Source organism: Microcaecilia unicolor, chromosome 4 (genome assembly GCF_901765095.1).
Source record: "Microcaecilia unicolor chromosome 4, aMicUni1.1, whole genome shotgun sequence".
Classification (NCBI taxonomy): domain Eukaryota; kingdom Metazoa; phylum Chordata; class Amphibia; order Gymnophiona; family Siphonopidae; genus Microcaecilia; species Microcaecilia unicolor.
The window spans coordinates 328,993,495-329,009,769 of record NC_044034.1 but is presented as its reverse complement, the minus strand read 5'-3'; the positions used below and the strand labels follow the sequence as shown (position 1 = coordinate 329,009,769).

Here is a 16,275-nt window from a genome sequence, read left to right as displayed (position 1 = left end):
GTCTATCTTTCTTCTATGTTTGTGCAGCGCTGCGTACGCCTTGTAGCGCTATAGAAATGCTAAATAGTAGTAGTAGTAGTAGTAGGCGTCAGCAGCTCACTCTCAGTTTCCTTGTCCCGCTCTCATTATTCCATCGGGCTGTCCCTGAGTCAATCGCTTCTCCAGTTGTTGTTTATATTGCTACTCTGACTCTGGCCACTGACTGAAACACCAGGGAGGGATCAGAGGTGACTGAATGCCCATAACCGAGCTGGGATTGAACCAGCCTATCTGCCTACTGTTTCCCTGCTGAGTTTATCTAACTACGGAGAGATCTGAGAGGATTGAACAGCCTACAACTGAGCTGCCATTGAATCAGCCTAACAGTCTCCTGTCTCCCTGCTGAGTTTATATAGGGGCTCATTATTTGCTTTCTCTCAGGGTGTTTTTAAATCCTGCTGAGCTCTTTGCAGGTCTCCTCCAGAGCTTCTCTCTTCTTTTAATATTCAGGTAAGGGTGCTTCTTCCCCTGCAGTACTTGGCTCTGCTTTTTTTTTTCTTCTCCTTTGGCCAGACCCACAGTTGTTCTTCTCTTGCAATCACAGGTTCATATGATGTTTGTTTATTCCACATATACCACCTTTATGCCCTGCCCTTCTCACACTTCCTGTCCTCCTATTGTATTTTGCCTTTAGTTTTAATTTTAAACAATTATCTTCTCTCATTATTTTTAAATTATTTCTAGCTCCCATTTTATTTATTTCTAAAATGTGTTCATATTAGTTGAATTTAGGTCACCCGTTATGTCTCGCCTCTTCTTACTCCCTCTTTGTTTTTATTATTTTTGTGCCGTCTAGATATGTTATTTTACATGAAATTAATGGTGAATTGTGAATTTGAACTGCCTGCAGTGCAGACTAGAATAAAACTTTTTCTCTTTCCCCCTCATCTCCGGTTTCTCAGAAACGGGCCGAAATAAGTGTGTGTGTGGGGGGGGGGGGGGGGGGGATGGGAGTGTAAGGGCCGCTTTAGGCTCAAAATTACAAAATGTGGCTTACAGGGGAAAGGATGGGGCAATTTCTGGCTGCACATGGAATACATCTTGAAGTTTATGTGATAATTGGAGATGAATAGCTTCAGTAATTAGGATCCTGGCACAAGTTAGGCTGCACAGCAACATGCAGCCATTCAGAAGCCTTCCTGCCTGCTTTTTTAACATTCTTGCTGCTATGCTTGGGGAATCGGGCCTAGAACCTGGAATCCCACGTGCACACTCATTAGGACCTCATCGGGGGGGGGGGGGGGGGGGGCAATAGATCTCTATAGGAAGCTCAAGACCAGATAACAAAAATGTTTTAATTTGTATAATACCAGGTTTAAACAAAAATGTTGTGTATTTAATGTTGGTGGGTTTCTGGGTGAGGGTGGGCTCTGTAGTGCCAAGGATGTTAAAAAAATGTTCATATATAAAACTTTTTTTTTTAAACTTGGGCACTGCAGACAGAGACCACCCCCTACTGAGAAACCCATCAACATTAAATATAAATGTTGGTGGGTTTTATATTTAATGCTGGTGTGCATCAGGGTGGGGGGGGGGGGTAGAGATTGGGAAGGGTAGGGGAGATGGCTACAGGGATGATGTGATGGGGGGAAGGGTAGGGCTGATGCTGGGCTACAGGGATGGATGGGGTTAGGGAAGGGCAGGGCTGATGCCAGGCTACAGAGAGAGATGGGGGTTGGGAAGGGCAAGGCTGATACTGAGCTACAGGCCAATTTCAAAATTTGGTCCTCTATTCTCAATTGATGAGGGTTAATCTGTGTTCTGCATGTGACCCAGGTGAGAGATTCTGCTGGCATATGGTTTGTATGGGATCCGTATCAGTCTGACTTGTCTGTTTTGTTTCAATGGAACACATTGCTGTTGTGTATATTATTTTATTTACTAGTAAAAAAGGCCCGTTTCGTAAACAAATGAAACGGGCGCTAGCAAGGCTATAGAGAGAGTGTGTATATGTATGTGTGTCTGTGTGTGTGTGACACAGAGAAAGTGTGTGTGTGTGTCTCTGTGTGAAAGAGAGTGTGCACAGGTATGGTGAAAATGAAGAGACAGCAGTGAAATTTTACATAGGACAGCTGAACCATTTGAGGCGTGTTTGTGTGTCTGTGTGAGAGAATGTGTATATGTGTGTGTGTGTGTGTGAGATAGAGACAGTGTAAGTGTGTGTGTGTGCGTCTGTATGAAAGAGAGTGTGAAACGGTAGGGTCAAAATGAAGAGACAGCATTATAATTGTACATAGCACAGCACAAACATTTGAGGCAGTTCTTGCCTTATCTCCCGTCGCCCCCTCCATACCCAACGATTTGTTCGTTGTCTTCCATACCCTCTGTGTCCCGTGTGTATGTGTGTGTGAGAGAGAGCGAGAGGTGCTAGCAGTCCCTGTGATAGTGGCAGGTCAGTTGCTCATTATAGCCAGTTAAGAGTGAGAGTGTGTGTGTATGTGCTGGTTTTTTTCCTTCCCTCCTATGCCCTCCGTGTCCGTTGTTTGTGTGGAGAGCAGAGATCTATATGGTCCTTTTAGCGTTGCTGTTGACGTCGCGTAGCAACTGTGTGCTGCTGGTTTTCATTGTTCCGCGATGTGTCTTATGTCACGTTCCATCGCTTAGTAACGGGTTCGCGATGCGATTGGTTGAGTGTCATTGGTCCGCCCTCGACGTCATGACGTCTGATGCGGGGGGCGGAGCCAACACTCATGGGCGAATTCCTGGTTTCACCACCATGCATTTAGAACGTTGGGACTTGTGGAGGCTTCAGAATGTTGGAGGTGCGTTTTATATAGAGAGAAGATTGCATTTGTATCCCACATTTTACCACCTCTTTGCAGGCTCAATGTGGCTTACAATACATCATGAATAGTGGAAATAAGAAGAGAATAGACGTTTGGTATTACAGAAGGATTTTGGGTTACATGATAATGAATAACATAAAGGTGCTGTTATTGGTATTTGTGTGTTCAGAACTGGTGGTGTTAAAGTTTGCAACATAGGTTCCAAGTATGTATGTGGTTTATGTTGATGCAGGACAACTGCTGGGCAGACTGTTTATTAAAAATCTGTCATCAAGTGCACTCTAAGGCATTATTTAAGAGTGTCCCAAGAAACACTACTCACACCCATATACATAGTGCCCACCCATATTAGCTCTGGGTCCACCCAAAATGTTAGGTCTGGCTACCAGTGTTGCCAGGTGGGCAGTTTTACCGCCCAATTGGGCGGTTTTCCGCGACCCGCCGCGGGAAATATTTGCCCGCGGGGGGTCGCGGTTTTTTGGGCTTCTTTTTTTTCTTTTCCGCGGTTTTTCGGGCGGTTTTTTCGGCCGCGGGGGGCGGGGTTAGTGACGTTTTGGGCGGGGGTTAGTGACGTTCTGGGCGGGGCCGGTGACGGCGGGGGCGGGGTTGATGACGACGGGGGCGGGGTGATGACGCGGGGGTGGGGGTGTCAGGGGCGGGGTTTGAGTTTGGGCGGGTTTTGGGCTGTTTTTAGGCTGGATTGGGTGGGGAAAAAATTTTCCACCTGGCAACCCTGCTGGCTACGCCACTGGTGCAGGATAGGGGAAAAGAAGGATGTGTACGTTTCTGTGTAAGGGAGAGCCATGTGTGTGTTTCACTGTAATGGAAGAGCAGGAGGTGCTGCTGGGCTGCAGTGAGGTGCACTGACTGACAGAAACCTGTTGGGGGCGGGATCTTAGTACTAAAATAGCAAGACAGGAGCAAGGGATCTCTGAAGTGGAATGCTCTTCACAATCTAGTGCTTGTTCATAACACCCCCTCCCCCATCACTGATAGAATCTGCAATTTATTCACAAGAACAGGGTTTTGTTTTACCTCTTTATAGACAAATCTTTCACTCTGTGCTTGGTGCCGGAGTTTGCTGGGGAAGGAAAAGAAACAAAATTTATTGTAATGAAAAACAAAAAGGTAACAGACACTACCTTCAAATTGCAGCAGGTCATTCCAGTGGCTTCAAATAAGTTGTGCTGCATGTCCTCTCCATGGAGCTGCAATATACACATATACACACACATACAAGTACAGCAATAATAATCTGGACCTTCTCCTGGGGGGTGGAGTGGGGGGGGGGGGGGGTCAGTTCCCTCTTCAATCTATTATACAGATTCCAGAGAAAGGACACTCAAGCAACTTCAGTGAATTTGAGCTTGTACAGTTCCAGTACTTCAGGGTCAGATTTAAATTAGTGGTGCTTACAGGCAATGGGAGGGAGGTGGGAGTTACCTTTCCCCCTTCTTCCATTGTCCCTGCTCACCTGCTGCTGTCTTGAACAGAACCAGCCATAGCAACTTCTAAGAAGTAACCAGCATGGGGCCTGATTGCCCTCACACACTGACAGGCCCTGTGGGGCCCCTTCCTTCTTTCTTTATGGGCTTCCCCTCACCATGGTGCCCCAATGGGCCTGTCAGCATATGACGGAGTTGGGCCTCCACTGATGTTACTTCCTAAAGAAGAGGTGCTGTTGTGGCAGTAGCACTCTGGTGCCTATCAAAATTTGGTGTTGGAGGTAGTTGCCTAGGCCTAAGTTTATGACCGCAGTACTCTGGGATTTCTCTCTCTCTTTCTCCCTCCCCTTTCATCGCCAACAAAATCTGCTATTAATTTCCACAAGTGTGTGGGGGGGGGGGGGGGGGGGGGGGGGGTTGGCAAGAGGCAGAAAAAGGACCTGAGGACTCAGAGCAGGGCTCGTGATCCAGTTGCATTATATAACTACAAAGGAGGAAATCAAACATGAGGTGTACCAGAAACTATACAGGAATCAGCCGTGCACAAACTATTCAACCCTTTCTGGATTGTAAGGACTTGAGTGAATCTGTTCTCTCAATTCGTTATTCTCATTGAACCACTGAATAAGAAAGAGAGGGGTCCCCCTGGGGTTGTATTCAGGGATGGTTCCTTTGATATGAGCCTTTTTAGGGGGCAATGTTGAGAAGCTGGTCTAGTTGCAATGTTTACATGAACACTGCACACATACTGGAAAATGTAAATAGATGCATGCTGTTTGCTCTCCCGTGGTAGGCACACCCCTGTGAACGCCTCTTTTTAAATGCAGCTACACGAAAACATGCTATGGAAGTCCATGCATGCTTACAGCTGAATTAAGGTTCCTATTCTGCCAGGTCTGTTAGTAACTGGGTCACTGGCTTTGAAACTGCCTTAGTTTAATTTATTACTTTCACTATGCTGCTTTTTGAATCGTACAGCAAAGCAATTTACAGCTGCTGTTTGGACAGCAGGGAAGCATCACGAGGAATTGTTCCTGTCAAGTTTGTAGGAGATGGGAGATATTCTTTAACTAGTCTGCACTGAAGCTGGAGGAATGATTAACGACAAAGATGATTCTCGGGCTTCTGGGATGAGGACAAAGCCGTCACTCCCAGGGAGTTGTTACTGTAACACCCTCTATTCCACAGTACTCTCCCTAGCTTCCTCCTCACATTACACAGCACTGATGATCCTCATCCTTTCTAATATAATTCCTCCTCTCTCGCATTACATAGCAGTGTTGAAGAGCATACAGCACTGATGATCCTCACCCCTTCCACTATAACTCCTCCTGTTCTCCCATTATATGGAAATGCTGAGGAGTATACACCATCAGTGAACCTCAGCTCTTCCACTGTAACACTCCCACTCCCCCTGCTCTTACATGGCAATGCTGAGGAGCATATAGCATCAATGATCCTCTCAGCCTTTCCATTATTACTGCTCCTCCTTCTATGTCTCTGTAAATCATATTTAGGAGTTTTTACCTTTTCCCAGGCATTAATAATTCACTGCTGGACCTGTTTTTAAACCTTCCTTTTTTTTTGCCAAAATTCTGAAAGGGAAAGGAAGAGTCAGAAGGCAATGAGCAGGCGACGCAGGCACCTGTCTCTGGCGTGCCCGTGCGGCATACCCTCAATGTACTAGATTCACCACTGTGGCCAACACTCCCAGAGGGACTCGGGAGAGGAGAGATAACATCTGGGAGATGCGATTCCAATTGTTTTGATTTCGGAAGCAGTTTTGAGTTGCAGGAAATGCTAAATTTTCACAGTCCATGAGCGCCATTGCTACTCAGCTCTGACCTTGGAGAGGAGGATGTGAGATAAGCAGCCCAAGGGAAGCACAATAACTATTTCTTTTTAGAATCCCCGCACACGTGTATCTGTCTGTCTGAACTTGTACATATCTGTGTGTCCATATTTCTGGAGTGGAGGAGTGGCCTAGTGGTTAGAACACCGGTCTTGCAATCCAGAGGTGGCTGGTTCAAATCCCACTGCTGTTCCTTGTGATCTTGGGCAAGTCACTTAACCCTCCATTGCCTCAGGTACAAACTTAGATTGTGAGCCCTCCTGGGACAGAGAAATATCCAGTGTACCTGAATGTAACTCACCTTGAGCTACTACTGAAAAAGGTATGAGCAAAATCTAAATAAGTTAGGGCATTGCATGTACTGTCAATGACAGTGTACATTTTGGGCTTTGGTTTGTGATAAGTATTTTTGCCATAGATGTAGTGGGTACAGGGACGGTGTAGAGAAGTCCCAGTTCTAATCTGGCAGCCCCTGTGCTGCCTTGGAGGAGGGAGGTCTTTTAAAAGGAAAGCATCACCCTGGTGCAGCTGGAAGTAATCCTGTAGCCAGGACCAGCACACCAGGGGATGCAATATCCTCTCGCATAGAGGATGCATCTCCAAGAGCTACTGCTCAGGAGGGAAGGGTTAGGATGGCTGTTGTAGTTGGTGATTCGATTATTAGGCATGTAGATAGCTGGGTGGAAGGTGGACATGAGGATCGCCTGGTGACTTGCCTGCCTGGTGCAAAGGTGGCGGACTTCACGCATCACCTAGATAGGATTTTAGATAGTGCTGGGGAGAAGTCAGCTGTCTTGGTACATGTGGGTACCAATGACATAGGACAATGGGGGAGAGAGGTTCTGGAAGCCAAATTTAGGATCTTAGGTAGAAAGCTCAATTCCAGAACCTCTAGGGTAGAATTTTCTGAAGTGCTACCCATTCCACGCGCAGGGCCCAATAGAAGGCAGAACTCCAGAGTCTCAATACGTGGATGAGACGATGGTGCAGGGAGAAGGGTTTTAGATTTGTTAGAAACTGGGCAACATTCTGGGGAAGCAGGAGCCTATTCCGAAAGGATGCTCTCCACCTTAACCAGGGTGGGACCAGGCTGTTGGCATCGGCATTTAAAAAGGAGATAGAGCAGCTTTTAAACTAGAGACTGGGGGAAGGCCGACAATCCCTCAAAAGCGTATGGTTCAGAATAAGGTGTCTTTTAAAGATATCACTAAAACAGGGAAGATAGGGTAACCCGATAGTGAGATTGCAAAAGAGAGTATAGTAGATCAGGTATCCTTAAAAAAAAAAAATCAGACAAAAGATTGCAAATTACTGCAAGTACTGAGGATGATGTAAATAGGAACTACAAACACAGTTTGAAATGTCTATATGTGAATGCCTGAAGCCTAAGAAATAAGATGAGAGAGTTAGAATATATTGCACTAAATGAAAAATTAGATATATTAGGCATCTCTGAGACCTGGTGGAAGGCGGATAACCAGTGGGATACTGTCATACCAGGGTACAAAATATATCATAATGAGAGGGTGGATCAAATTGGTGGAGGGGTAGCATTGTATGTTAAGGAGGGCCTTGAATCAAATAGATTGAAAATTCTGCAGGAAACAAAACACATCTTGGAATTCCTATGGATTGAAATTCCTTGTGTAAAGAGGAAAAGGATAGTGATAGGATGAACAGAGAGATGTAGAAATGTTATCAGAAATTAGGGAGGCTAACAAACTGTGACATACAATAATAATGGGTGATTTCAATTATCCCGATATTGACTGGGTAAATGTAACATTAGGGCATGCTAGGGAGGTAAAATTCCTTGATGAAATCAAGGACTGTTTTATGGAGCAGCTGGGTACAGGAGCCAACAAGAGAAGGAAAAATTCTAGACCTAGTCCTTACTGAAGCACATGATCTGGTGCAGGAGCTAATGGTGCTGGGGCAGCTTGATAACAATGATCATAAGATGATCAGATTTGATATTGGCTTTGGAAGTACACACAGGAAATCCAATACGTTAGCATTTAAATTTCAAAAAGGAGACTATGATAAAATGAGAAGAATGGTGAAAAAAAAAACTTAAGAGGATCAGCTGCGAATGTTAAAAATTTACATCAGGCGTGGATGCTGTTCAAAAATATCATTCTGGATGCCCAGGCTAAATATATTCCATGTATTAAACAAGGAGAAAGGAAGACCAAAAGATAGCTGGCATGGTTAAAAAGTGAGGTGAAGGAAGCTATTAGAGCTAAAAGGAAATCCTTCAGAAAATGGAAGAAGGATCTGACTGAAAATAATAAGAAACAGCATAAGGAATGGCAAGTCAATGCAAAGCGCTGACAAGGAAGGCAAAGAGGGACTTTGAAAAAAAGATTGCGTTGGAGGCAAAAACACAGAGTAAAAAAATTTTTAGGTATATTAAAAGCAAGAAGTTGGTAAAAGAACTGGTTGGACTGCTAGATGACCAAGGGGTAAAAGGGACAATCAGGGAAGACAAAGCCATAGCAGAGAGATTAAATGAATTCTTTGCTTCGGTCTTCATCGAGGAAGATTTGGGAGCGATAACAGTGCTTGAATTGGAATTCAAAGCTGACAAGTCAGAGAAACTGAATGAAATCTCTATAAACCTGGAGGATGTCATGACGCAATTTGACAACTTGAAGAGTAGCAAATCTCCTGGACCGGATGATATTCATCCCAAAGTACTGACAGAATTGAAAGATGAACTTGCAGAATTATTGTTAGTAATATGCAATTTATCTTTAAAATCAAGCATGGTACAGAAAGATTGGAGGGTGGCCAATGTAACGCCAATTTTTTAAAAAGGTTCCAGAGGTGATTCAAAAAATTACAGACAGGTGAGCCTGACGTTGGTGCCGGGCAAAATGGTAGAGACTATTATTAAGAACAAAATTACAGAGCATATTCAAAAGCATAGATTAATGAGACATACCAACATGGATTTAGTGAAGGGAAATCTTGCCTCACCAATCTACTACATTTCTTTGAAGGGGTGAACAAACATGTGGATAAAGGTGAGCCGGTTGATATTGTGTATCTGGATTTTCAGAAGGCGTTTGACAAAGTACCTCATGAAAGACTCCAGAGGAAATTGGAGAGTCATGGGATAGGAGGTAGTGTCCTATTGTGGATTAAAAACTGGTTAAAAGATAGAGAATAGGGTTAAATGGTCAGTATTCTCAATGGAGAATGATAGATAGTGGGGTTCCCTAGGGGTCTGTGCTGGGACTGCTGTTTTTTAACATATTTATAAATGATCTAGAGATAGGAGTAACTAGTGAGGTAATTAAATTTGCTGACGACACAAAGTTATTCAAAGTTGTTAAATCACAAGAGGATTGTGAAAAGTACAAGAGGACCTTTCGAGATTGGGAGACTGGGCATCTAAATGGCAGATGACATTTAATGTGAACAAGTGCAAAGTGATGCATGTGGTAAAGAGGAACCCGAACTATAGCTACATAATGCAAGTTTCCACGTTAGGAGTCAGTCACCGACCAAGAAAGGGATCTAGGTATCATTGTTGATGATACATTGAAACCCTCTGTTCAGTGTGCAGTGGCAGCTAAGAAAGCAAATAGAATGTTAGGTATTATTAGGAAAGGAATGGAAAAAATGAGGACAATAAAATGCCTTTGTATTTCTCCATGGTGCAACTGCACCTCAAATATTGTGTTCAATTATGGTCACCGCATCTCAAAAAAGATATAGTAGAATTAGAAAAGGTACAGAGAAGGGCCACAAAAATGATAAAGGGGAATGGGACGACTTCCCTAGGAGGAAAGGCTAAAGCGGCTAGGGTTCTTCAGCTTGGAGAAAAGACGGCTGAGGGGAGATATGATAGAGGTCTATAAAATAATGAGTGGAGTGGAACGGGTAGAAGTGAATCGCTTGTTTACTCTTTCCAAAAATATTAGGACTAGGGGGCACACAATGAACCTACAAAGTAGTAAATTTAAAACAAATTGGAGAAATTATTTCTTCACTCAATTTGTAATTAAACTCTGGAATTCGTTCCAGAGAATGTAGTAAAAGTGGTCAGTTTAGCGGGGTTTAAAAAAAGGTTTGGATGGCTCCTAAAGGAAAAGTCCATAGACCATTATTAAAATGGACTTTGGGAAAATTCACTGCTTATTTATAGGATAAGCAGAATAAAAGGTATTGTACTGTTTTAGGATCTTGCCAGGTAATTGTAACCTAGTTTGGCCACTGTTGGAAACAGGATGCTGGGCTTGATGGACCTTCGGTCTGGCCCAGTATGGCAATACTTATGTACTTTTGACTTCCTTATCCTTTGCCTCTCTCCCAAAGTTAACAAGCACACTAACGGGCATACTGATTTCTGCATATCAAGGATTAACAAAAATAGATGTTGTAATACAGGAGTTTTGGAAACTTATCTGTGGGTATAAAACTAGACACCCACCAGGCTGTCTTTGGGCTGGAGTGGTAGGTCCTTGTCCATCTCCCGCTATACCACTGGCGATGCTGATTGTACAAGTCATCCCAACCCAGCTGCAAAAAAAAAAAAAAAAAAAACCCACACCAAACCCGATTCTAAGAATCAATGCAAAAATAGGAAGGGAGGTCCAATAATTCACCGTCTCTAGCCCTATAATTCCTGCTTCATTAAAAGTAAACAAATAAAGAAATAAAAGGTATGAGGTTGGGGGGCCAGTAGCAACCTCCACCTTCCACACCAGCTACAATTGGGACAGGGAAGCAGGTTTACAACAGTTCCAGGTCAGAGAGACCTGGCATATGCCCACTTCACTCCCCCTTCCTTCTTTTAGAGGTGGTGATGGCTTGGTTGGACCCTGTGTCCCTGGAAGGTGTGTCCTTCAATGTGTCTGTGAGTGTGCCTGTATCTCCCACTCTATGTGTCTGACTTCTGTTTGTTTGTTTGTTTGATTGTTCATTCAAATATGTCTGTCTGTGTGCCTGTCCTGCACATGTTTCTTTCTATGTGCCTGTTCTCTGTGTGGATATTTTTGTGTGTCTGTATGCCTCCCCTGACCCTCCCTCATCCCTCTCCCCATCCTGGGGAAAAGAATGCCCTGCCGGCAGATGTGAGTAACAAAAACCATTTGTCAAGAGCAACATCTGGAGGAAACTACAGATTTCATTGCTTACCTCAGATTTAGCAGTTTATAAATACCTCTGGCAAGCCCAAAAGCAGGAACTAAGTTTCTGATAGGAAGGAGGGATACTGGTGGATAGATATTAAACTCTCCTGCTGGCTTCAGTGTCAAGGAGACTTGTCCGCTCACACATGAGAGCTAAAGGACCCTGCAGTGCTCACCTACCTGATGAAGTAGCAGCAGAAAATCAGACTAAGAACAAATACAAATATCCCGGTGCCAAATATGACCATGTAGATATTCAGTGGAAGGTCCTGGAAGGTGATTGGAGGCATTGTACACGATTTATTGGTATAAATGAGTCCCAAACCGCAGAAGCATCCTGCAACAAGAAAACACATCCCATGATGTAAACACAAAACCAGAAGGCACTGTCTGTGGTCCATACCTCATTCACTTAATCTGAATCCCATGACTGGATCAGTCACTGCCTGATAGCAAACAGTTCAACACAAGTCTCTCTCCCCTTCCCCCAGTTTTCCTTCAGCTTCTTTAGGTTTCCAGCTCAGTTAGAACTCATCTCTGCTGGGTTATTGTGCCCCAAGCCTTCCTTCACAGCTACCCCAGGGATTTCCCTGCAGTGTGTAACCCGCTTCCGCCTTCCACCTAAACCAGAGAGGGCAGCGGCAGGCCTCAATTAGGTATCCTCCAGAACAGGTATACACCTTCCTTCCAGAGGTTGGTGGAGCTTTCCCTTCTTCCCATGACAGCTCTCTCTATAGTGATCCAGAGGAAGGCACAGAACCCTCTGTGGATGGCACTATAAAACACATGTTTTCCACTTTGTATGTGCTGATTTCCTTGATATAGCATTTAGAGCTGCATGTTTCCAGGCAGCAGGCTGGATTACTGCCTCTGTGGCTGCTCTTTAAACTGTATTTCCTTCCCATGTCAGACTACACTCATACTAAAAATAGACCTTTCTATGTTCCTTCAGCTGTGTTTCCTTATAGCCCTAACCCCACCCATCACAGGCCAAAATAAATCTGAAGTGCAGGTGTAAATCAGTGCAGTAGAATCCCTAGCATTCCTCCTCCCCTACTCCCATCCCAAAGGAGGACAGTAAAGAACAGATGAATTCAAGTGAGGTGTGGGATGTTACAAAAAAGGTGTTTCACAATTGCCCAAATGCAGGCTTTGCCACTCAAGTAAACACAGATGGTGTTAGACTTTCATTTTGAAAGATTTTGGGATCAGCATTTATAATTGGGAAGCAGGAATCTGGATGAGTATTTTTCATTAGCACAGTCAAAAGAGCTATAAAGAGCTGCAGAAACACCACAACCTGTACCGGAGAAAATACAAAATCTACATTTAACAATGTCAGTAGCACCAAGGAATAATATTATTATTTGGATTTCGTTCACACTTTTTTTCAGAAGTAGCTCAAGGTGAGTTATGTTCAGGCACAATAGGTACCTCCTTATCCTTGGAGGGCTTAGAATTTAATTTTGCACCTAAGGCAATGGAGCAGCCACAGTGGGATTTGAACTAGTCACTTGTTCATGCACTAATTTTAAGTACACGACCACGGGAACTCTTTATTCAGTGTACCAAATATACTGTCAATCGTCTCCAGATGATTTAAAATGTAGTTATTAAAATTATCATTGGGGCTAGATACTTTGACAGGGTTTCACCACTTTTGAAAGAGGCACACTGGCTAACTTGTTCATATCTCATGAAATATAAGGTTAAGGTTTTGGTGAACACCCCAGAGAACTATACTGGGGTGCTTTAACATGGCCGAGCTGCCTCACCCCATTTTCAGTTCAAACAATTTTTATTGAATTTTCAAAAAAGAGAACAGTGGCTGAATTAGCCAATACAATCAGAACAATTCACCCCCATTTTCAAGGGTGGCTGTGACGACAGTCACCTTGCTAGCAACAAGGTTGATTTAGGGAACGGGTTATGATTGGTGCTTGGATTGGACTAGCAATGTACACCAATCATAAGTAGTCTATGAAGAAGAAAAACAGAGTTTTGGCAGGCAGGCACACTAACTACATTTTTTTGGAAGGGGGGAGGTTCTGTTGCAGTGAGTTGGAGTAGCCATCCTAATCTGGAGAAGGTTCTATAGGGTCTGGAAAGAAAGTATGCTGTGGGAAGCAATGGGAGAAGGGATGGTTCATATGCATCACCATCATGGGCCTTTGGTGAGCAAGCATGATTTGGCGATACCACAGATCATGCATGGGGAAATATGAACTCAACCCTGGTAAGGTCATTACTGAGTAACCTGGAGTGTTTCTGTGTTGATGCTGACATGTTTGGAAACTGAGGATGCCTTGTTAAACAACGTCTAATGTGTTTTGTTAACAGTTACATATAATAAAGCTTTGGCAGGTTGTGCCACAAAGAGTTCATTTTTTTTGGCTGTCATTTCTTTTGCTGGGAATGCTGGAAGGGTGATGGCGTGCAAATGCATATGCTAGGCACATAAGTCTTTTCATCTAGGACAGGGGGTTCTCAACCCAGTCTTCATGACACAACTAGACAGTCAGGTTTTCACATACCCAACTGAATACGCATGAGATAAATATCACTTTTGTTTAAATGAAGATATTGTAATGAATAAAAAATGAAAATAATGCTTGAAATTTGCTCTTTCATTTCACAGTCACCACCGTTCACACACATTTCTGCTAATGATGGCTACGTTTTTGGAAAGCTGTCACAAAAGAACTGCATATCTCGTTTCAACCAGTTGCTCGCAGTCCTTTCCACCTCTTCATTTGAGTTGAAAAGATGCCCCAAAGATATTCAATTCTGGAAAAAAATGGAAATTGCATGGTGCTAAGTTAGGGCTATATGGCGGACGGGGTGAAACTGTGAGGAGCTACTAGTGGGAATATTGTATTCAATATGATCACTCCCTTGATTCCTTGAAGTGTGTGGTGTTAACATCGCTACAGTTGTTGAACCACAGAGGGGAGCATAGGAAGCATTTGTCAGCAAGAATGCTTATATATATTTTTGGGGGGTTGAATGCCTGAATTGATGTATCTAATAACAGGTGGCAAAGTTCTACTAAATTATGGTGATAAACCTCCAAACTATAAGAGTAGAATTTATACAGCGTATGCAATCAGCATGGTGTTGTTTTAGCACGGGAGTCTCATAAGTCGCTAAGGTTAATTTTACTTTTTACAACCTTGTTTGCGACAGTTGTAATCATCGGCTCACCCTACCAACCTCCTTCGCTGTTTTTTATAGGTCATTTTATAGTTTTTATCTTTAACTTTTATCAATGCCTGATGTATCGTGATGCTTAATGTTGCATACGCATTAGGAGCTACACAGTGAGACAATCTAATGCCAGGACAAGGCTGTGAGCATATTCAAAAATATAATTTGACTTAGCTTTTGATTTGAAGTGCATCACGATACATCAGGCATTGATAAAAGTTAAAGATAAAAACTATAAAATTACCTATAAAAAACAGCGAAGGAGGTTGGTAGGGTGAGCCTTCAGATATTTTTGGAAGATTAGGTAATTCCTTGAGTTTTAGGTCTTTCGGTAGTGTATTCCAGAGCTTAGTGCAAACATAGGAGAGGCTGGAAGTGTATGATGATTTGTATTTAAGGCCTTTACATCTGGGGAAGTGGAGGGTTAAAGTAGCATCTTGTTGAATTATTTGTGTTTTGGATTAGTAGGTCTACTAGATCGGTCATATAGCCTAGTGATAGGCCGAAGATTATTCTGTAGACCATGGAACAGATTTTGAAGGATATTTGTGCCTTGATCGGTAGCCAGTGTAGTTTTTGAAGAAGGGTGTAGTAGCGCTTTTGAACGGGGTTTTCCGAAGATGTGTCTGGCTGCTGTGTTTTGTGCTGTTTATAATTTTTTTTTTAATTTGGTCATTGCATCCTGCGTAGATTCTGTTGCAGTAGACTATATGGGCCAGAACCGTGGCTTGGATCATGTTGCGGAATACATCTCTTGGGAAGAATTGTTTTATGTGTTTGAGTTTCCACATTGTGTGGAACATTTTCTTTGTAGTGGCTTTAGCCTGGTTTTCGAGTGATAAGTCTGAGTGATGGAATAGGGCGCAGGGCAAATCTGTGTGTAAAGCCAAATGAGTGTTAATGGCTCCTTAACTAATTAGTTTGTGCATAGATCTGGGATCCACACCCACATTTTGGCAACCTATATAGAATCTGGCCCTGTGAGTGCAATAATGAAAGCCATTTCAAGCATTTTATCCATGGAAATGTGTATGTATGTGTGGCAAGGGTTTTGAAACCTGTAAACTGAATTATTTCTTGAAATGTATTTCTCTAGTTTGGCCAGCAGGTGGTGCATGTTTATGTTTAAAGCTATTACCAAGAAATGAGTGTTCCCTCTTTAGTTAACACAGAGAAGAGGTAACCTGCAGTGATGTGGCCAGCTATTTTTAAGACTTGTTGTTCTGGGCTCTGATTGGCCCAAGAGCTCGAACTTCAGCTAGGATGTACAGGATTTTCTCAAGTATTAGCCAGGGAGAAAAGAGAGAAGGATCTCTTTGCTGAGGCCCTGTGAGCAGTTATATGTCCTGATCTTCCCAGGTACTATTTAGATAGTAAACAAATGTTTAGATAGTGTTATAATTGATCCATATTTCAGTTAACTGTTAGTTTTGCCGACTGCACCTTTTCTGTTCAATGTTATGACAGTAAACATTTTTAGTTTATTGCCTCTGTTTGTCTGGACTAAGAATCCTGGTGGTTTGTGTGTTGGGTCTATGGGTGCTTTCTAGGAACTGTGGGACTACTGGGAGTGTGGCCCCGGTAACCTAGGAATCATTGGAGATAATTTGAGAGAGGGAGACTCACCCAGAGGCGGTTGGGACCCAGTCGGTGGGAGGAGGGTGCTAGTGTAGAGCACAAGCGGCAGGTGCAGGCAGATCTGAGCTGTGCTAGGGATAGACCCTCTAAGTGGCCACGGGTTAGCCCCAGTCAGGTGTCTAGGTGTTTCGTGACAATATGTATGTATGCCAACAACATATGCATTT

General features: G+C 43.3%; 1 protein-coding gene across 2 annotated transcripts in view; it reads right to left on the bottom strand.

Annotated features, from left to right (window-relative positions):
• The window catches only part of RNF122 (ring finger protein 122), a 66,662-nt gene that overhangs the window by 16,460 nt on the left and 33,927 nt on the right, over positions 1-16,275 (bottom strand). For both annotated transcript variants that reach the window (XM_030201964.1, XM_030201965.1), the window contains exons 2-3: positions 11,444-11,600; positions 3,861-3,906 (exon numbers count right to left, since the gene is read on the bottom strand). In XM_030201964.1, the coding sequence (XP_030057824.1) occupies positions 3,861-3,906; positions 11,444-11,600 (203 nt within the window). The remainder of the gene's footprint in view (positions 1-3,860; positions 3,907-11,443; positions 11,601-16,275) is intronic.